Source organism: Carlito syrichta, unplaced genomic scaffold (assembly GCF_000164805.1).
Source record: "Carlito syrichta isolate Samal-C Ts95f unplaced genomic scaffold, Tarsius_syrichta-2.0.1 Scaffold307107, whole genome shotgun sequence".
Lineage (NCBI taxonomy): Eukaryota > Metazoa > Chordata > Mammalia > Primates > Tarsiidae > Carlito > Carlito syrichta.
In genome coordinates, this window is record NW_007251203.1 from 272569 (window position 1) to 296059 (window position 23491).

Below are 23491 nucleotides of genomic sequence, written 5' to 3' on the forward strand. Positions count from 1 at the left end.
GCTAAAGCAACTGAATTTTAAAAACTTTTTAGAAAAGTTTTTAAAGAGACATTAGTTGGAAAGATGTTTAACTTACAGTAATAATAACAAAAAACAGAATCTTTTTTGGAAATCATTTTATCACAAATTAAAATTTAAAGCTCTAAATAACTTTAGGATTTTATTCAGACACATGATGTCATGGTAAGAAAGGCAATATAAAACGCCGTCACTTATTTGATAATTTTTAAGACTAAAAGAAGGCAAATCCCCTTTCTATCAAAGGATGCTCCATAATTCAGGTATGCAAAATTTGCACTTTTCTCATTTGAATAAATAAAATAATGCAATATAATTCCATAAACTCAAATATTATATAAATCTAAATAATTAAGCTATTATGCTTCAAGAAATATTTCTAAAACATTGTCTTCTTTCTCTTTTATTTTGTATGTCTTTAAAATTGGGAGAGACCTCCAATTGCCTTTTTCTACACAAAGCATAAGTTATTTAAAGGCTTTTTTTTTTTAAGTTATAGTTCACATAGCTTCAATTGTGGTGAAAGTTTCTAAAGTTGGAGACCATATTATAATACAACATAACCCACTTCTTTTTAGAAAAGCTATACAAATGCTATTCCTCATTTTTTAACTAAAAATATATATGAAACATTTGCTTTCAGTTCTTTCTGCACCATTAAGTAAGAATCAATCAAATTTCTCCTTCACAGGGCAAATATTTGAAGACAGTTGTTTTCTCTGCCTTCTGTTTTCCTAGTTAAGTATATCCATTTTGTTTAATTATTTAATCACCTCAATCTCCGTTGTTATGAACCCTTCAAAATGTATCATGCAGAATTTTATTCATTATCAAAAGTGGCCTAACTGTATAGGATGTAACTGTGAAGAATGTTGCTACCCTTGTTATTAACCCTGCACCCGATGTAATCAATATTGCATCAGATTTCAGTTTTTAGTAGTCACCCAGTTTTCTTATACTATTTTGTATTAATATAAGCATATGCATAGTATTTAATGCTATTATTAGATTTTATTTAGTCTTAGTAGTAAATAATACTATTAAGCCAAAGTATAGAACTTCCCCCCATAGCCCAAATTTATATCTTTTTCATCTTAATTCTCATATCCAAGGTTTTAATAAATCCTCCCAACTTTATGACACAAGTCAATTGGAAGCATGCATTTCATGACTTCATGAAGTAATTTACAGCGTCCTTGACAGCAGGGTAGATCCAGAGCTCTAGACCACAACTCTGGCGACAGTGCTCCAGTTTCACAATAATTTCCATTAATAAAACCAAATATCATCTATTGTAGCTTTGAATATAGTCTTAATATATGTATGTTGCTTAAGAAAATAAATGGTGCTAAAGCCTAACATAAAAATAACTATTCTTTGTTTTGATCTTTACTGCCCAGAAGTAATCTCTACTCCTTTCATCTGTCATTTGATATTTGCCTTCATATTTCCAAATAATAGGCTTATTCTGCTGTTTCTTGATAACGCAAAAAAATTACCTAGTGACTTCCTTTTATAGAGGCTGAGAATTTAGGTCTTTTACATAAACCATTAATTCTACAATTCACCTAAAAAATAAATTTTGATTAGGTCAGTAGTCAATACTGCTTATGAAAAGGGTGGGGCAGGTAGTGTATTGTACTTTGAAATGCTGCTATCTTTTACAACTCTTCATTTTTTTTCTGGAGTTAATGATGACCTCATTTTAAAATTTGCTTAGTTGTGTTATGCTCCAGACACTGTTTTCTCTTGATTGCTTGAACAGATGCAACATCTTTATGAATAGTTTAATCTTCCTGATCTGACATGGATGATCTCAACCTTGCAGTACATTTTCTCATCCTGTGAAGTCTTTCCATGCATCTTTGGTTTTGATAGCTTTTTCATATGTTACATATATTTATCTCTTTTTAATTTACTCTCTCATACTAAAGCTCTTCTTTCTGTACCTTCCTTTAAAATGGAAAATGGGAGGTACTTTTTTCATATGTGCAAACCTGGAAAGTCAATTCTTATATTTGAATAATTGCCTAACTATTAAATTCTGGATTGAAAATAATTTCCCTCAAAAAGTTTAAGGCATTACCTATTTTTCACCTGCATTCTGAGATATTGTTTAGAAATTGGATGTGATTCTGATTCTGATTCCTGTTGTGTCTTATTTCCATGCCTCTTCACTGAAGCGTTTAGTATCTTATCTTTATCCCTGTCATTTTGATATTTCATGATAAAGTGACTTAGTGTTTGTGTGTCCATGTTTAAAATTTAGTTTGCTGACCATTCTGTAAGTTCTTTCAATAAGGCTTGTGCTGGGACAATGTGTTGTATTTTGTCTTGGATAATGTCTATGCAATTTTTGTTCTTTTTAAAAAATCTTTCAAGTTGAATATTGGAATTTGGGGGTTGGTCTTCTAATTTTATTTTTTCTATTTTCTATTTCCTTTATATTTTGGTTTTAATTGATGGAAAACTTTCTCAATATCCACACTATCTATTGAGTTATTTGTTGTATTTTTAATTATCAAAAACTTTCTCTTGCATTCTTATTATTCTTGTGTCATAGTATTCAACATCTACTATCTCTCTTGTAGTAATTACAGAGGGTTTTTTTGAAGGGAGATTTTCTCTTTATGGTCTGTTTGTAAAAACAATCTCGGGATTTGTGATAGGTAGAAAAATAAAAAGAAATGGAGGTTTTATATACACTTAGACTATTGTGAACTTTAGGTTCATTCACACATTATCTCATTTAATCTTATAACAACCCTGTAGCTGTTATTATTGTCACAGCTACTGTGATAGCTTAGATTCAAGTATGAGCCTCTGATTCCTAATCCCATGCCCTTTCTATTACTGCATCTATTACGGTCCAATAGTGAAGATTACAAAATCCCACCTTAAATTTTAACATAGATAATTCATTTTACTTTGTTAAAGTAATAATTAAAAAATTAGCTTAAACTCACTGAAATATTCTTCTAAAACATTCTTCCCTTAACTTTTACTGCATATACTAGACATTAATGTGTGCAATGGGCGCTGCTTGTTTCATCTCAACTCTGACTTTTCCCTTTTCAAAGCATTCATAGAGTTCATTTATTTCTCATCTGAGAGTTCTCTGTGCATATTTCTTTTTAGACCTTTATAACCCAACTTAAAAGCAAACTTCTTGGCTTTATTTCTGTTAACTCCCACAGCTAGCACATAAAACATTTATAGAAACTTGAAATGGTCAACCCTGCTATTTTCTTGGCACTTGATTTTAAACTTTTTGTAAATGTTACCATAGTAAGTAATGCCTTGAAAGTCAATATGTTTTTTTAAACAGGTATACTTTAGTTATTTTTCTGATCTCTTTACCTTTTTTATGGTCTACCCACACCAAATTGTTTTCTCCTTTGTTAGAATCAGAAAGGCAGATGCTCATGATTTTAGATGTAGGCTTCCAGGGGTAGATGGAAGTAGGGTTTTGAGAATGGAATGCACTATACATTCTTGCAAAAGCAATGTTTCAGGTTGTTGTGATTTGTGTAAAAACAGCAAGAAAAAGTAAATTCCCAATAATGGCCCCACAAGAATTGTTAAGATTAGACAAGATTTACATTATTCTCATATTAACCACACTGTTTTTTCAATGTCGCCAGATAATTGTAAAGATTTCTATTACCAGATAAATTAATAAAAACTCTAAACAGGAACTTTGTAGACGAACAGATTTTATAGAGAAGTCTGAAATGTTCATTTCCCCTTTATAGTACAAACAAACTCAGCCAAAAGGTTAAAAGAGTTAAAAGCTTTAAATTAATGACAATTTTTCCCCAAGTATGTTTTGCTGCAAATAGTGCTTACATTTTGAAGTAGACTTACATTACTACTGCTTCTAGCAAAATAAACCCAAGCTCAATTACTAATGTTTGAAGATTTGAGATGATTCTTTATCAAAACTTATTATTGAAGAAAATGAAAAATAATTGTGTCCTTTAGTTAATACTTACTAGAGTAATTTATCATTCTGATTTTCTAATATTTGTGTGTAGAAAATATATGATGAGATAAATGAATATTTATGTAGAAAATACTTGTATCTCTGCTTCAGGTTTTATATTTTAAAGTGAAGTAAATCCCATTTTTAAAGTTATAATTTAGAAAATATTAACAATTATAGTAAATTATTTTCAAATATTTCTTCCAACCAGTTAGCCAGATGAATTACATATGAGGTCGCTCATATTACACTGAATAGCCAATAACTGTACATTTATTATGAATGTACATACATATATACATTTATATATTCAATGATAATATTATTATGTAACTTAAAATGATATTACTATAGTGGAAGTTTGCTGAATGTGTTTATTAATAATTTTTTTCCTTTGAGAGTCAAATCTTTTGGTAAATTAACTTGACTTAAAATTTTAACTGTCTGGAGTTACAAATTTTAAATATTAGATGCAGGGCAGTAGGATGATATATGTCAGTGATATTCATATTTTTAAAATCAAATGCTCTCTTGGCTTATTACAGCTGTATAGTCAAAGGATGTCTGTAACAGGTTAAAAAGGAAATTTTCAAGCTCCATTAAACTTTAAAACTGTAAGTATAACCTTTCAGGAAGCACTATGAATGGGGTCCCTGTTGACGGATTTAGTATCTTACTCCCTAGTGCACATGTGCATTGAATTAAAGGAACAGTAGCAGTACTATTTTACAGAGTTGACACTCTACTCTTCATATGCATATTCTTCCATTTTTTGTTCGTTTTAAAAAGAGGGAAATCCTATTATAGCTCCTTTACACTACCTTACAGTTTCACCTTTCTAATAATTGAGATGCTCAATTTAAAGTAGATTTTCTCTATTCTGGGGAATGTTCTTAATTATGAATTCATTGTATAAGACTCATATCTAAGATTTTACCATAGTGGGCTTTTCCCTTATATATACAAGTATCACTGACTTCCTGAAGATTTCAAAAACTGTATTGTTCTTGGGATTTAGATACAGCCTCCTTATTTTATTTAGAGAATGTTAAAAAGGCTTTAAAACACACACATATGGGTGAATGAATGCAAACACACCATAGTATGTGATTTCTCAGACTATGTAATCTCTTGTCTGTATTGACCTGAGATGTTATCATTTCCCTATTTAATATGTTGTTTCATATACAAATCTTTTATTTGAGAATAATGTTCTAAAGACATTTAACATAATCACTCAAACACCAGTTAAAAAATATTCTGTGGAAAAATAGCTACAATGAAGATTTTTCCACTAAAAATTGTAATTTAACTTTGCTACAGAAGCATGTAATTGTTTAGTTTTGAAAACAAAATACAAAACGATAAATAATGCATGTTGCAATATTTAAAAGTTTATTGATACTCCATTTTGGAATTGCCACAAAAGAAAACACAACTAATCTTTTCAAATTATTCCAAGAGAGACACTCCACCACCTGATTATTTTTATCTATTTCAACATGTTGATGTTTAAATTAAAACCACTCTTCTATTTGTGTCTGCTGTACTTTGATGCTTCTTATGCAACTGCACTTGATGGAAATGATTTCTAGTTTGTAATATATTTGTATTTGTAATGTATAATATGTACATTTTTGGTGAGTTTAGCTTTTCTTAAGCAAAAAGTTTGCATAAACCCTCTTGTCATTCAGTAAGTTTTCTTTGGCTATCTGCAGAAATTAGCCAGTACCTAGCACACAGTAAGCAATAGGATACACATGACACCTGGCTATATAGTTACAAGTGTTTGCATTTTCAACAGATGACTTATGGGCCTTGCTGTCAGAAAGTAGACAAAGATAAGTGATCTGATATCTAGTAATGACAAAATTTGTTTTTTGGTACAGGTGTGGTAGCTCACACCTGTGCTCCCAGCACTTTGGGAGGCAGAGGTGAGAGGATTGCCTAAGCCCAGGGATTCAAGACCAACCTGGACAACTTGGCAAGACCCCATCTCTACAATAAATTTTTTAAAAGATTAGCTGAGGGTGGTGGCACTTGACCATAGTTCTGGCTATTGGAAGACTGAGGCAGAAGAGTCACCTGAGCCCAGTAGGTCAAGGCTGCGGTGGCCATGACTGTGCCACTGCACTCCAGCCTCGGTGACAGAGTGAGACTCTGATCCCCCCCCCCAAAAAAACATATATATATATGAAAAACAATGTTTTTCTTTATCTGATCATTTGATAACTTCTTAAGGATTATGTTTTGAAAAACCAGTCAGCAAATTTTGAAAGGCAAAGTGAAATTGAATAATGGTATTTTGCTTATTTTTGTTCAGTTTTGTATCTTTTATCATTTTTTTCTTTAATAATGGTTTTGGAAAACTAAAATAAAATGACAGGAAAGAAAAATTATGACTGATGTTTATATCCAGTTAGATTATTTATAATAGCTAAAAAATGCCATAATTTTTAGCCATCCCTAAAATGATTTTTGAAAAAGTATAATATTAAATAAAATGCTTAGTTATATTGTCAAATTTTGAAATATGTACTTAATTTTAAAATTTTTCTTATCAAATAAGGAGGAATGTTAAAGGAGCAGTGTGGTTGAGTTTAAGATACTTCCAGCTCTTACTAATTAACCCACAATAATGAAATGACCTCTGCTTATATTAAACAATAAATGCATTGCCAAATTTACTCACTGAAAGTTCATTTAGAAAGCTGTCAATAATTTAGGCTATGCATTGAATTAATTTAGAACATTTTAAGTTAAAACAAGAAATTATAGGAAGAAAATATGTGTATGAATGGAAATGAGGCTTTTCTTTAAAATGCCTCTCAGGGCCGGGCGCAGTGGCTCAAGCCTGTGATCCCAACACTTTGGGAGGCCGAGGCAAGAGGATTGCCTAAGCTCAGGTGTTCGAGACCAGCCTGGGCAACGTGGTGAGCACTCATCTCTGCAACAAATAAAAAAATAAGCCGGGCATGGTGGTGGCACGCACTTGTGGTTCCAGCTACTGGGAAGGCTGAGGAGGAAGGATCGCCCGAGGCCAGTAGGTCAAGGCTGCGGTGGCCATGAGTCTGTCACTGCACTCCAACCTGGGCAATTGAGTGAGAATCTGACTCAAAAATAAATAAATAGCCTCTCGGGAACTGGTTGTTTATCTTGAGACACTAAAATAATTTAATGTAAAACTTACATTTGATGTCAGAAACTTTTTCTAACAATGTTTTTTCTAATACTAATTTTTGTTGAATATTAGTTTTGATACTTACTATTAAAGCATTTTAGCTAAAGTTTGCATGATTAACACAGAAACAATTATATATACCTAAATCCATAGATGACATTATGCAGTAGCAAGTGAAATGAATAGTTATTCCTTTTCTAGACTCTCTTAATTAAGATAGATTCCATGGATAATTAATTCTTACTCTTAATTTTGATTTCACTTGATATTTTATATAAAAACTTCAGATCTTTTTTTCAAATAGCCAACTAAGGTATCTTTATAGCTAAAATTGAAGATGATCATTACCATGTAACACCATCAATAAATTTGAAAAATGTCATCTAAAGTCAGTTTATGTGCCACCAGTGGAATATCTATTTCAGAGGAACATTGGTTAGTAAATTAATGCAAGATCCTATAGTTCACGGTGCATTGGGATTATTTTAAAAGGAATGTAGAATGGCTCATGACACATTAAATTAGAAATAAGTGATTGTGGGTTCTTTCTACATTTTATGATTCCCTGCAATGTATCTGTTCTCAGATTTTATAGTCTGGAGGGGAAAACTGATATAGAACAGATAATTACAAGTATACTGAGTACAGCAAAGAAGAAAGTCACAGTGCTAAAAATAAATCTCTAAGAGCCATACCTTAGAGACATCAGACATCTTCCATCAGAGAAGGAAGCTCTGCAGAGGAAATGTGGTTTAGATCTAGCATTAAAAAATATGTGTTAATGAAATGGGTGAAGATGTTGGGGTAGGAGGAAATGACAAGTGCAACGGTCTTGACCTGGGAATAAGCAGAGCATTTTCCAGGAAACAGCATTTATACACACTGACTCTCCATTCACGATTCTGTGTCATCTTCCCTACTCCATTTGCATTATGGGAGACATTTTCAAGCCTGTCCTGCATGTAATCAATATGATTATACTGCAATACCCTTAGTTTTTTATTGATTTTAATTTTTTTTTACATTTTGCTATTGCATTACAAATGTTTTTAGAATATTCTTAGTTTGATCATTTCTCTCTTAAATCCCCTCCATCTTACCTTTACCCAGAAATGAATATGAAATTGATTTTAATTTACCAATATTACATAAGAAAAATGAGAGTCCAGTGAGGCTAAATAACATATATGGTTACCCCGTTTGTAAAGTCTGAAGGACACAGCTTATGCATGACTAAGGTAGTATATGATAGTTCCGTTTCAGGCCTCTTTAATTATTAGTTGGAGTACCTACTAATTCTCCTGGTACCAATATGTTTCCTAATGCTGTCAGAAAGGATACAGTATTAGATCAATAGAACAGTTGTTAGAAGTCTAAAAAAAGAAAACTCAAGGCTTTCACTTCCTAGAACTGGAGCTAAATAAGCTTTCTTATTTTATTTGGTTCATCAATTTAGGTTTCCAAAATTAAACTTATCAACAAGACTCCTACAAATTAAGTCAGTGCATTCTTCTGTAATATTTTTATTTATGAACAAAGAAAATATTCCATACCTTCAAATGTCAGAAGTAATCTTATTCTATAATAATGTAGAGTTTTTCTCTAAGAACAAGAATATACTTGTTCCAAAATTAATTATATTAGAGGTGACAAATTGTTTTCAACTCTCCGTCTTGGAATGGGAAGTAACAGCTAAGCCAAACAACTCTGGAGACTATTACATTTTTAGGACTTGCAAATTGTACCTTTGTTTCAAATGCCCTGTTTTATCTTAAGTAGACATTTGTACCTAATTTACAAGAATTTGTCAATTTTGGATACTTGTATGTTTATTTAATATAACCACTTATAAAGTAGGTCATGGAAAAAAATCTCAGCAAGGATTTTTTGTTTTTGTATTTTTTTAATTATTTTATTTTTATTTTAAAGATGTGGGGTACAATTCAGAGTTAGGTATATAAATGTTCATTAAGCAGGTACCTTTGTTGATGAGGTGTGCCCCTCCCTACTCTGGCAGTTTCCCCCAACTGCCAATCCCCCCCTTCACCCGCAGTTTCCCACTACTGCCAATCCCTTTCTTATAGTATTATAACTGTTCAAGGTCCGCTTATGATTGAGAACATATGACATATGGTGCTCTGTTCTTTGTTTCTGTGATAGATCACTGAGTATGGTCGACTCTAAATCCATCCAAGTTGCTGCGAAGTCCACATGTTTGTCCTTCTTTATGGCTGCATACTATTCCATTGTGTATATGTGCCACATTTTTTATCCAGTCCAGCTTTGATGGGCAGCACAGTTGGTTCCATGTTTTTGCTATTGTGAATAGAACTGCAACAAACTTGCGTGTGCAGGTATCTTTTTTGATAGAATGATTTGAGTTCGTCCAAGTATATTCCCAATGGGGGAATTACTGGGTCATTTGGAAAGTCAGTTTCTAGTGCAAACTCTTTGGAAGACAGTGTGGCAATTTCTGAAAGAACTAGAATTTGTTTTGTTTTTTTCTGAGTTGGAATCTCACTCTGTCGCCCAGGCTGGAGTGCAGTAGCACACTTACAGCCACGGCAGCCTCGACCTGCTGGGCTCAGGCAATCCTTCCACCTCAGTCTTCCAAGTAGCTGGAACTACAGGCGTGTGCTACCACGCCCGTCTTGTTTTTTGATTTATTGTAGAGGCGAGGTCTCACCAAGTTTCCCCAGGTTGGACTCGAACCGCTGAGCTCAAGCAATTCTCTCGCCTCGGCGTCCCAAAGTAATGGAATTACAGGCTTGAGCCATGGCGTCCTGCCTCAGCCAGTTTAAGACGATGTCAATTAAGGGACATCAAGGTGATTTATAAGAAAAATCCTTTTGATAGGAATGCTAGAAATGAATTACAGCATTAATAAAACCTCAAGGAGCTAAAATGGTGTCAAGGGTATAAAATAGAGGGGAAAAGCAAAAGATTGCTCAGATACTAGAAGAAAACTGCCATGACTGGATTTTCCTACCAAATGGATTATTTTGTGAAATCTTAACAACTCAGAGCATATTGTAGTTTGAGAAGAGGGTAGTCTTTCACTAGTTGTTTACTCTATGGCTGCCTCATTCCAACTAAAATATAATTCTCTGCATAACATGTTCTCATTTACTTCAGAGAAATTCCCATATGGAATGTATCAGGCATGATAACATACTGTATTCCTCTTAAGATCTTGGAGAAAGAAAGCTTTCTACTTTAAGAGTGTATTCAAAGCATAATTTTTTAAAAAATTCTTTGATTTTGTATTTTTTCTATATTTTCTAGAAGACTTGGAGTTTATTAACCAATGAATATAGTTCATGGCAATTAAAATGTTTAATAAATTATTTTAGAAATTTAAAATTACTTATACCATTAATCCACATCAATTAATCAGCTAATAATTATTGCACATGCCATTTTGTAGGGAGCATGCATGATCTTAAAGGACTTGACCACCAAGAGGCTGGGTAGATAGAGCATGTGACAAAAAATAGAAAATGATGGAATGCTAAAAAAAATGGAACTCAGCAGGGGTTCAGATAAGTGAAGGATTGATATGTATTTACCTCAAATGTGGGATTGGTGTAGGGCTTTAAGGATAAGTAATATTTAGAAGGCACCAGGGGAAGTGATTAGTCTAAGTGAAGGAAATAATGAGTTAGGCCCTGTTGTTGAGTAAATATATTACATTAAAGAGCAAGAAATTATGCCTAAGTACAGCAAAGGCTTCATGATGAAAAGTTTCAAAATATAAAGTTTGAAAGCTATGTTGACTAAAATTTGATGGATCAAGAGAGTAAGGAAGAGTGTAAGTTTTGGTTTGCTAGTAAGACAGTAAAAAGTCATTGTCAGTTCTTGAGGAAAAAAAGTACATGTTTAAAATTATGTTTAAGAGTAGTTTTTATGTTTATAGAAATAAAAATATGTTTATACAATTTAAAATATTAAAATGTTGATAAAATAATTTTACGTTTAAATGATATTTAATAATAGTCTACATTAGACTAATAAGGAACTACATTAGCCTAAAAGATTAAAATGACAAAAGAGAAAAAAATCAAAGATAGCTTAGAGTTATAATTACAGTAAGAGACTATTCAGTTTTGTGAAAAAATGTTGACTTTGACAGTGTATATGTGTTCAAGTTTACATTCCATTCATAGATATTGCTTATAGAGGAAATATACTTCTGAATTCTAAAGTAGAATCTTGACTTTAATCTGTCTCCTTGTATGTTACATAATTTTGAAAATGAGTTGGTCATTCTTATCAGAAATACCAACAATTTACTGTGTATTTACTGACTGATTCTTGGATTCTTGGCACTATTAAAAGAACTCTGTGAATTTTACAAAACAGACACAACTGGGTGGTGTCTAGATAAGACAAAATCAAACAAATACATAAGTCCATCCATCTTTGTCCGTTAACAAACTTACTTCTCCTTCATGACTGTTTAAATATCTCCTTGAGAACTTGCCAAATATCTTAGAAAGAAATGTTCACTTTTCATGAATGTTCACATTCTATCACATTTTTTATTGTATCATTTCATTTCAATGGTATTTAGTATATCGCAGTGTTTTTGTTTTTATGGTCTGTATTGGGTTCAGTATTATTCAAAAACCTACCCTGACATAGTTCGTTTTATTGATGGTGTATGTCATTTAGATTATAAGCACTTTGAGAAAAAATGAAGGGCAAAAGCAAGAGATATTTAACAAATCTGCAGATGAATATTCACAATAATTATTATTTTTTTAAGAAAAGCTAGTAGGAAGAATAATAAATATTTCCTTTGTTCTAAAGATTACAATTTCAAAGTAAGGAAAATAATCTGGGGGAAGAACATTCTTCCATGTACAAATGTGTATGTTCTCAAAGTAGTTAGCACACTTTCTCATAATGTATCCTTGATAATCATATCTTATGCTGTTAGTGAACAGTAGGTTATATTCTGGAAAATAATAAAAAAAGGATGAGAAATGCCCAAGATAAGTGGCCAGGAATTATAGAGTACATAGGTCGGTCTAGATCAATAAGGAGGAAAGAGCCTGATGTGGTGGTTCACACCTGTAATCCCAGCACTTTGAGAGACCAAGACAGGAGGATTGCTTGATTGCCAGGAGTTCGAGACCAGCCTAAGCAATGTAGCAAGACCTCCGCTCTACAACAAATAAAAATAAACAGGAAGAAAGAATAATGTCTTAATATAATATATGAAGGAAGATCCATGAGAGACTTGCACAGAACCAAATATGTTCTAAGTGGCATGGAAAGGATACTAGTATTGATGTGGGGGAGGGGAGGGAAAAGCACATATAGGATATGGTCAAAGTAAGTCTTAATAATCAAGGCACTGAGTTAAATTAATCGCTTATACAAATGGAATATAGTATTGCAGATAATGTAAAAAGGCAAATTATCTTCAAGCTATTCTTTTTTCAAATTTTAAAAGTATTTTAAGCACCTGTAGTCTATAGAGTCGGCAAACTAACAATACACATAAAATGCATTATATATTATCTAATGTTCTCAGAGCTCAGAACATGTTTCTAAATGAAACCATATGTCCACAGTTGTCTCAGAGCAATGAGCCTTGTCTGGATATCATGTCTTCTTTGCTCAACTTTTCCTTGGTACATATATCATGCTAAAATTGCCAATATCCTCTCTGAGACTATATGAAGAAAAATGGTAGAAGAGGAAGCTAATATTACTGAAGACCTACCATCGGACTGTATTAGGCATTTCATATTTTAACTCTTGTTGACCATCATAACAAGTTTGTAAGATTGATGTTATTATCTCCATTTTATAAATGAAGAAATTGAGGCTCAGACAGGTAATGAAACGTGCCTAAAGTCACCCAGTTGTAAACAGCAGAACTGGTACTCGATGCCAGAGCCCAAGTTCCTTCTACCACATTGTACAGGTCTCACTTATAAAATGGCAAATGACTGAAAAATGAAGTTACATCACTGTTTTACTTATATTTTTAAAGAGATTTTAGATTTTGTTGTTGTTTTTTCTATTGTACTAAACATATTAGAGGCCTAGTGGAAAAGAGAGACATTTTTCCAGATTGATGAAAAAAAAAAAAAAAAACCTGAACTGCTTTTTTAAAAATAAACTTTTTGCTTTCTCAATCACAATTTCCTACATAGAGAACATTTAGTTTTTGTTTGTTTGTTTCTTAACATAGAAAACATGCTTTGCAGTGTAGATAAGTTTATGGGGATAAAAAATAGAATAGGTATTGACTCTCTTTATAAAATTGAAAGCAAGTTTTATTGGATTACACATGATAGAGTCAGTTAAAGACAGTCTTTAACCTTAAAAGATATAAAGTAAGAATAAATTGTAGACAATAGATACTTTTCAGTAGAATGAATTACAAAAAGTAAGACTGGAAGATTGGAAGTTACATAGAAGATTGGAAATTTCAACTTCTCTCTCAATTAGAAATACCAGAGTATACCCTAATAAAAATATCAAAGCAATGATGTCGCTTGTTTCACTTTTTACTTTTTGAAGGTAAACTTAAATGAATCAAAAAAATGAATCAAGTACATTCATATTTCTTTTCTAGTGCTCAGCTTCTTGTGGTAAAGGTATAAAGTATCGTGAGGTGCTTTGCATTGACCAATTCCAGGGAAAATTAGAAGAAAAATATTGCAGTCATCTACAGAAACCTCGAACTCACAAAGCCTGCAGATCTGTAAGATGCCCTTCATGGAAAGCCAATAGATGGAAGGAGGTATGTGATGCATTTTACAATTATGTATGTGTCTTTTTCCTTTAAAAATAAAATCTTAATTCATTCTTTGTTTTCAATAACCTTGAAAATTTTAAACCACTAAAATGCACTTTTTGTTATTCACTTTTTTGTACTATGCTATAAATTGATTCTATACAGTGTTAATGCATTAACAAGTATAGTTAAATAATAAATTGTTCATTTGATTTTTGTGGTTTAAAACTTTACAAAAAATTTTGTTATTGAATTTTAGAGGGGCTGCTTATAATCATGATACTATTCTTGGTAGTTTAATATATTATATGGTGATGCATTTAGCCACTGCCTTGTTTCCACCCCCAAAACTTGAATTTGAGCTAAGATTGTTTTTTGGAGAAGTAGCTGGTAAATTCCAGGTGGGATTGTAATTGGAGATTGAGAGGTAGGAGGTATCAGAGCTAGGTAGCCTAGGCTAGGCTAGAGTGGAAAGACTTGGCAAAAATGAAGTTGATAAATAAATGAGATCTGGGCTGAGAATTCAGTTTGTAAAAGAAGGGAGATTGATACCTGCCTGGCATACTCAGATAAGAGAACTCAAAGTCTAAATTGGGAAGGACATGCATTTGAAAGAGGTTGTCAAAAAAAAAAAAACACACCACACTGGGAAATATTGACAAGGCAGTCCTAAAGGAAGTCAGAAATGTTAACTGGAATAATTTCCTGAGGACTGACATCAGTGGGGCTAGACTTTCAACGTAGCCATCTGGCTGTACTCAGTAGTACCTCAGGGTGCTCATTTCTTAAGGGGCCTGGTTCTGCAAAGGGGAAAAAAAGCCTATCTTCTGCTCAGGGAACTTTCTTGTATCTGTCAGATATTTGCGTTATGTTTATTGGAGATGGAGGAGTGGAGTTCCCCTAGGCTCCAAGAGAGTTGGAGTCTCACTCTATTGCCCAGACTGGAGTGCAGTGGCAGTCTCACAGTCACCACAGACTCGATTTGCTACTTGCTGAGCTCAGACGATCCTTCTGCCTCAGCCTTCCAAGTAGGTGGAACTACAGGCGTGCACTACCGCCCAGCTTATTTTTTTTATTTATTGTAGAGACGAGGTCTCACCAAGTTGCCCAGGCTGGTCTCGAATCCCTGGACTCAGGCAATCTTCTTACCTCAGCCTCCTAAAGTGCTGAGATTATAGGATTGAGCCACTGTTCCCAGGCCCCCTGGGCTCTTAAGTCATAATCATTCACACTTTAAGCTCAGTGTCTTGATTCAGGGCACTCAGCTTTTAAGTGACATTATGTCAGCACAACACTGATGTTGAATAGAAAACTCCCAAATTGAGGAAAAATCTTAAATTTCTATGTAAAAGAGGTAACCTCTATCAAGTGTTAATGCGCTGGGCATTGCAGTTTAATGTTTGAGTGAAAACTAGGGGCTTATGCATCTGTTTTTCACCCCATAAAAACAATGTATTCTTGAGCATTTACTTTTACATTCAGTTTTGATTGAGCAAACAAATTTTATTAGTCAATCAACAAGTTCTCTCAATTCTCATATCAAAGTAGCTCTTGAATCTCCATGGCAACCACCCTGGTCTTTTCAAAAGTTCATCATCATCTGTTTTGGTGCCTATAATGGCCCCCCTACATACATTTTGACCACTTTTTACGTTCATGTAAGTATGAGCACTAGAACAACTCAGATATGCTTGTGTCACTTCAATCTTCTATATAACCGTTGTCCTTAGGGGATAAGACTGAAATGTTTACTTCTTCAGCATCATCTCAGGCCATGTCTTTTTTCTGTTAGAGGGAATGGACATCTTGTTCAATAAATATGTAGCTTTGTAGCTAGCTAAATACTTCTTACCTTGAATACTATGATTTAATTGCAAAAGAACTCCCCATCTCTTAACTTATTTTGTCAGTCATATTGTAGTTTTGCTTAAAGTAGGGGTTTGCCTTACTTTACCTGGCACTAAACACAAAAAATCACAGATAACTCCCAGTTCTAACACCAGGCAGGAGCCACAGGCGGAGGATGGGAATGGAAATGGGAAAGGCCTTCTGCTCCTTGGCCACCAGCATTCCTCTTGATCCCAGAGATTCTTTGACTGTCGTGCAGCTGCTGCAGCTGCTGTGGTTGGTATTCAAGAAGAACACTTTTTGACCTTTAACCTCTGGCCCCACAACAGTGAATCCATCATTGGTGCTAGCAAATTGCCCTTGGCTTACCACCAAATATGAAATTATGGAAGATCCACTGAAGGAACATACTTCAGGGGTTTCAAAAATACAGATATGAATATTCAGGGACTATAGAAAACAGATGGTGTTGTTCAGAGTTTGCTTTCTTCTCTTTGAATTGGTTTTCCTTGTCATAGACATTAGCTGCATTCACCCACACAGTCCTCAATCTCTGCCAGAAACAAATGACCACTTGTGAAGTCGTTGGCTTTTGATTTATTCTATAAAAAGTACCCACATGAAGTTAACAATTGCAGGCTGTCACTGCACTACATATAATAATGTATTCAGCAGAAGTGTAATTTCAGAGGTAGTTACAAGATAATCACTGGTTGCTGCTTTGCTCCGATTGTATAAATTGTACCATTGCTTTGATATAATCACTCACTCTTAAAATAATTCCATTTTATTACTATTTTACATGATGCCTCAAATGGAAAGACTCATTTGGTAAATTGTGACCACAGAGGTGCTCAAATGAGTTTTAAAGGTACACTCTTCATTTGGTATTTGATTTTTTTTTTTTAATGAGAGGATTTAGTAATGCATTTTAATGACTGCTGCTAAACAGAAACAAACATTGCCATGCAGGACATTAGTCCTCTGTGTCCAGATGTATATCTTTAGATGCAAATTAAATACTTGAGTCATTTAAAAAGAAAAAAAGTCACCACTCCTACCCCATTTCCTGGAAGCAAGATTTTTTTTCATTTAATTTTATCTATTAGGAAATACCAGTTTCACTTGTAAATTAAAGTTTTAAAGCTAGCATGGTGTTAGATTCTTTATTAATAATCTTATGCCTCATCTGCTTAGTTAAGTGCCATCCAAGTGCAAAGTGACTGTTCAGGAAAAAAAAAAAATTCTGAATTCTCACCCAGATACCTAAAGAATCTCATTCAACAATATTCAGTATGGAGCCAGGTAAAATCAGCCACTTGCCTGGTTTGCCTTCTTTGAGACCCATCATTTTCTTTCTTGCATTTTGAAATCAGAACTGGGGCCAAAGGTGATACAAGTTTTAAATCCCACAAATCTACTGCCCAGAGCTTCCCTCCCAAAGCTCCTAATTTGAATACTAAAAAAAACTGTATACTAAATGCTAGATGCTTAAGAGATTTTTATTTTCTGTAATTCCATGTTCTCTGTATTTCAAAAATACATAAGTGCATAATCTGTATTTCCATATTTTCAAAAATTTCTTACACATACACATATTTATAATTAAAAATAGTAAATCATTATTTTTTAAGTCCCTGAATCTCCCCTAAAAAGAACCCCAAATCTCTTTGTCTCTATCCTAGGGTATTCAGTGATGTGTCTACCAGTGAAAGTAGACTGGGCACCAGAGATCAGGATGATGTCTTCCTGCTCTAGGGCTATTTCAGATAACTTAAACTACACCCAGACATTTTAGTCTGTGTAATACTGTATTCTACACAAAGTACACATTAAAGTATTATTGTCTTCATACAAAGAGCTATATGTTTTTGTGAAGACATTTAATAAGTTGAAAAAATTCAATTGCTTAAGCATGACAAGTCAATATTAGTTATGTAGATATGTATATGATTTTGAGCATCTGGATATGTATTGCATTTTGCTTCATAAGTAAAAATAAAAATAAAAATTCTCTTTAAGTCAGTGGTTGCTGTTTACACTCACAAGATAGAAAACTAAATTGTAAGTGCCTTTACAGTAAAATGCTGCTACAGTTTGTAAGAGGAATTTGAGTCCATTGAATAAATTAAGTTCTTCACTTTTGTGGGCTTTACATTTTTTTCTTTCATAGCAAAGCTATATTTTGCAAATATATGTTTACTGCTATATATTAAAAAAAGGGGAATTAGTTACTCCAGAACTCCTGCAGAAATAGGAACTTGGTGAATAACCTGGTTTTTTTCCCCCTTATATTACAGTTGGGAATATTAATGGGTCTCCAAACACTATTACTCAATATGATTTCCAGTCTCTTCTGGAATAACAAGGAGTATAAACAACCAAACTCACAAATTGAATTAATATCCTTAGACACACTCTGCACTTTATTAACGTTGACATCATAACTCTTGGTTGTAGTCAAGCTTTGTTGTTACATAGTTTTACTACTAAATTTTAGGATACCTGACATCCTAAAGTTGAAATATTGCCAAGTTCTTCTCAATCTCAAGGAGGCAGCACTGTAAGAGTGTGAGAGAACCAAACTTCAACTCTGCTTCACCACTGCTATGGTCCAAAATCTTATGCCTCCTACCCCAAAATGCTTGTGTTGAAATCCTCACCCCCAAGGAGGTGATGATATTAGGAGGTGGGGACTTTGGGATGTAATTAGGTCATGAGGGTAGCGTCACCATGATTGGGATTTTTCCCTTTTTTTCCCCTTATACCTCAAAAAAAAGTCAAACTATCCCTGTTTGTAGATGACATGATTGTGTACCTAGAAAACCCTAAATATTACTCCAAGAAGTTTCTAGACCTGATAAATTACTTCAGTAAAGTCTCAGGATACAAAATCAATATACAAAAATCAGTAGCATCTTTATACACCAATAACACTCAAGCTGAGAACCAAAATCAACAGCTCAATCAAGTTCATTTACACTAGCCACAAAAAAAGGGAATTATCTAGGAACACACCTAACTAAAGAAGTGAAAGATCTCTACAAGAAGAACTACAAAACATTAATGAAAGAAATTGTAGATGACACAAAGAAATGGGAAACATCCCATGTTCATGGATTGGAAGAATCAATATTGTTAAAATGACCATACTACTCAAAGCAATCTACAGATTCAATGCAGTCCTGATCAAAATACCAACTTTGTTATTCATAGAACTGGAAAAAACATTCTCAAAGTTTATATAATAACAATAATGATGATGATGACAATAATAATAATAACAAAAGTCCAAATAGCCAAAGCAATTCTAAGCAAAGGGAACAATTGTGGAGGCCACACAACCTGACTTCAAATTATACTATAAAGCTGTAGTAACTAAGACAACATGGTACTGGTACAAGAATAGACAGATTGACCAGTGGAACAGAATAGAGAACACAAATAAAACCACATTCTTACAACCAATAGATTTTTGACAAAGCTGACAAAAAAAAAAACAGTGGGGAAAAGACATCCTATTCAATAAATTGTGCTGGGAAAATTGACTAGTCACATGCAGAAGAATGCAACTGGACTGCTATCTCTCACCATATACAAAAATTAACTCAAAATGGATCAAAAACTTACATGTAAGACCTGAAACTATATAAGTCCTAGAAGAAAATCTAGAAATCACTCTTCTGGACATTGGCCTGGGAAAGTAATTTATGATAAAGAACCCAAATGCAATGGCAACAAAACTAAAATAGACAAATAGAACTTAATTAAACAAAAAGCTTTTGTACAGCAAAATAAATAAACAGAGTGAATATAAAACCTACTGAATTGGAGAAAATATTTGCAAATTATGCCTCAGACAAAGGGCTATAATCAGAATCCACAAGGAACTCAAACAACTCAACACACACACACACACACACAAAACAAATAACCTCATCAAGCAATAGGCAAAGGACATGAATAGACACTTCTCAAAAGAAGACATACAAGCAGCCAAGAAACAAGAAAAAATCCTCAACATCACTAATCATCAGAGATGTACACATTAAAACCATAATAAGGTAACCCCTCACACCAGTCAGAATGACTATTATTAGAAAGTCATAGAACAACAGATGTTGGCATGGTTGCAGAGAAAAGGGAATACCCATCCATTGTTGGTGGGATGGTAAACTAGTTCAACCTCTATGAAAAACAGTATGGAGAGTTCTCAAAAAACTAAAAATTGAATTACCATTTGACAAAGCAAACCCACTATTAGGGATCTACACAAAGGAAAATAAATTTATATATTAAAAAGATACCTGTACTCAAATGTTCTTTGTAGCACTAGTCACAATAGCAAAAATCATGGAACTACCTAAATGCTCACCAACAATTGACTGGATAAAGAAATATACATACACACCATGGAATACTATGCAGCCATCAGTGAGGCTGAGGTGAGTGGATTGCCTGAGCCCGCGGGTTCAAGACCCGCCTGGGTAGCAAGACCTCATCTCTACAATAAATCAAAAAATCAGCCGGGCGTGGTAGCGCATGCCTGTAATTCTGGCTACTTGGAAGGCTGAGGTGGAAGGATCGCCGGAGCCCAGCAGATCGAAGCTGCAGTGGCCAGGAGCGGCCACTGCACTCCAGTCCAGGCGACAGAGTGAGACTCCAACTCAAAAAAAAAAAAAAGAATGAAATCACGTCCTTTGTAGTAACATGGATGGAACTACAGATCATCATCCTAAGTGAGCTGACTCAGACACAGAAAAACAAACACTGCATGTTATCACTCATATGTGGGAGCTAAATGATCACAAATATGGAAATAATAGACACTGGGAGACCACCAATAAGGGGGGGAAGCAGGATCAGGGAGATTAGGGTTCAAAAATTACCTATGGAGTACATTGTTCACTACCTGGGGAATGAACCATCTGAGACCCAGTCCCTACCACTACACAATATTTCCGTGTAACGGTGCATGGGTACCCCAGAATCTAAAAAAAACAGATACCTCAGAGAGCTAGCTTGTCCCTTCAACCATGTGAAGACATAATGAGAAGGTGCCTTCTATAAACCAGAAAGTGGAACCTCAACAGACATTGATCTGCCAACACCTTGATCTTGCAATTCCTAGCCTCCATGACTGTGAGAAATAAATTTCTGTTGTTTATAAGCCACCAGTTTATGGTAATTTGTTATAGCAGCCTGATAAGAATCAGATAAAAAAGTGGTACTGGTAGTGAAGTGCTGCAGAATCTAAACTGTGGAAGTGATTTTAGAACTGGGTAATGGATAGAGTCTGGAAGAGTTCCGAGATGCATGCTATTATAGAAAAGGCCTACATTGCTGATATAGTTTGAATTGCTGTAACACAGTAACCCCAAATCTGAAAGGGCTTGTGCATAAGGTTGCTTATCCATTCCAAAGAAGTCACTCAGTGGTACAGCAGTGAAAGACATTGATTTATTAGAACTTACAAGAGGCACCAATGGCAGCCAGTCAGTGAAGACAGAATCTGCACCTTGGGACATTACAGAAAACATTTTTGTAGTCAAACAAGTTAATTATTCAATTTACCACCATTGTTCTCAGCTCTGTTCAATTACCTAAACACTGTGATTCCTTACAGGGAATATGCATATCCTGCAGAGACAAGCATTGGCCAGAGGATGCTTCCTGGGGGAGGGGCAGAAAGAAGTCAGATACAGGGGAAAAGAGTCAATGTCTGGACAATTACTTTACAATTGTTGTCCCTTCCAAATCTCATGTTGAAATATGATCCTAAAAAAAAAAAAAAAAGAAAAGAAAAGAAAAAAAAAGAAATATGATCCTCATTGTTGGAACTGGGGCCTAGTGGGAGAGGATTGGATTGTGGGGGCAGATCCCTCATGAATAGATTAGTGCCATCCTTGTTGTAATATGTGAGTTCTTGTTCTATTAGTTCATGTGATGGTTGTTTAAAAGAGGATGTAATCCCCTTCTCTCTCTTTCTCTCTCTCTGGTTTTGTGACAAGCCTACTCCCTCTCTGCCTCCCCCTATGATTTAAGCTTCCTGAAGCCTCACCAGAAGCCCAGTAGATGCCAGTGCCATGCAGAACTATGAGCCAAAATAAACCTTTTTTTCTTTATGAATTACCCAGCTGCAGGTACAAATGCTACAAAGGTCCAGGAAAAAAAAGAGAAGAGCTATAGAGAGAGCCTCAGTCTTATTAGAGAATACCTAACTGGTTGCAAACAGAATGTTCACAGAAATGTGGACAGTAAAGGCCATGAGGTCTTGGAAGGAAATAGTAACATATTAATGGACGGTGGAAGAAAGGCCTTCCTTGTAACAAAATGGCAAACCAACAAACCAAACCTGACTGAACTGTGTTTCAGTGTTTTGTGGAAGGTAGAACATATGTGTGATAAAATTGGATATTTGGCTGAGGGAGTTTCTAAACAAAGTGTTGCAGGTGCAGCTTGGGGCTTCTCCTGACTTTTTATAGAAAAAGGTGAGAGAGAGAGAAATGATGTAAAAATGAAATTTTTCATCAAAAAAGAAAGCTGAACTTAAAATTTTGGAAAATTCTCAGCCATTTTTACTTGAAAAATTAGAAAGTTTGTTCAAGAGAGAACACAAATTTGTGGCCAAATTTGATAAGGAGATTAGTTTGAATTAACTATCTCAATCTAAGCTATGGACTGTTTATCAAGACAGTGGGGAAATTAAGATAGTCATCTAAATGGAAGCCATGACCTACTGTCTAAGATAATGGAAGAATGACTCCCAAAGGTATTTCTGAGATCATCAGGGATGCCTGCTCCCATCACAGGCTCAGAGTGTAAGGTCCTGGGGAGCAGTATGGGGCCTCAGCTGCCTGGTGCCACCTCACATTGTGGGCTCTGCTTCCGTGTTCTTGTGCAGCACTCCTCCATTGTACTAGGTGTAGTTCTGGTGGGCCCAGATTCATGGTAGGTTGTGATCGCCACCCCTGAAAGGTACATAGATGATGAACTTTGACCGTGTCCAAGTGGTGTCATCTCTGCTAACACACGGAATAAATGAACCACAGTTGTATGTTTGCCTCCACCTTGATTTCAAAGGATGGAGCTGCCTATAACATTGGACACATGACCAGGGAAGAGCACCATCACAAGGGTAGAACTACTGCAGAGAGCTCTCACTAAGGTGATGCCTAGTGGAGTCGTGGGCTCAGAGTTTTCCCCATGACCACAGACCAATAGAGCAAGCAGTGTGCTATTGCAGTTTGGGAGAATCACAGGCACCCAACTATAGTTCTTGAGAACTGTGACATGGGCTGCACGCAGCAAAGTCATGGAGTGGTATTACTTAGAACTTTGGGGGCCCAGTCCCTGCCCAATGTGTCCAGAAGGTGAAACATCAAGTCAAAGATTATTCTGAGATTTAAAATTTAAGTTGTTTGTCCTGTTGGGTTTTGGACTTACATGAGACCAATTATGCTTTTCTTCTTTTCTTTTTTGGAATGAGAATGTCTATCCTATGCCTGTTCCACCATCGCATTTTGTAAACACATAACTTGTTTGATTTCATAGGTTCACAGCTAGAGGGGAATATACTTCAGAATGCCTTGAGTCTTGCTCCTAACTGATTTGGGTTTTATTATTATTATTATTATTATTATTATTATTTTGAGTTGGAGTCTCACTCTGTCACCCAGACTGGAGTGCAGTGGCCGCTCCT

At 34.6% G+C, this 23491-nt stretch overlaps 1 protein-coding gene across 1 annotated transcript in view; it reads left to right on the forward strand.

Annotated features, from left to right (window-relative positions):
* ADAMTS20 (ADAM metallopeptidase with thrombospondin type 1 motif 20) overlaps nucleotides 1-23491 on the forward strand; it is a 191628-nt gene that overhangs the window by 124702 nt on the left and 43435 nt on the right. Inside the window, exon 29 of the mRNA XM_008063856.1 lies at nucleotides 13780-13947. Coding sequence (XP_008062047.1) covers nucleotides 13780-13947 — 168 coding nt within the window. The remainder of the gene's footprint in view (nucleotides 1-13779; nucleotides 13948-23491) is intronic.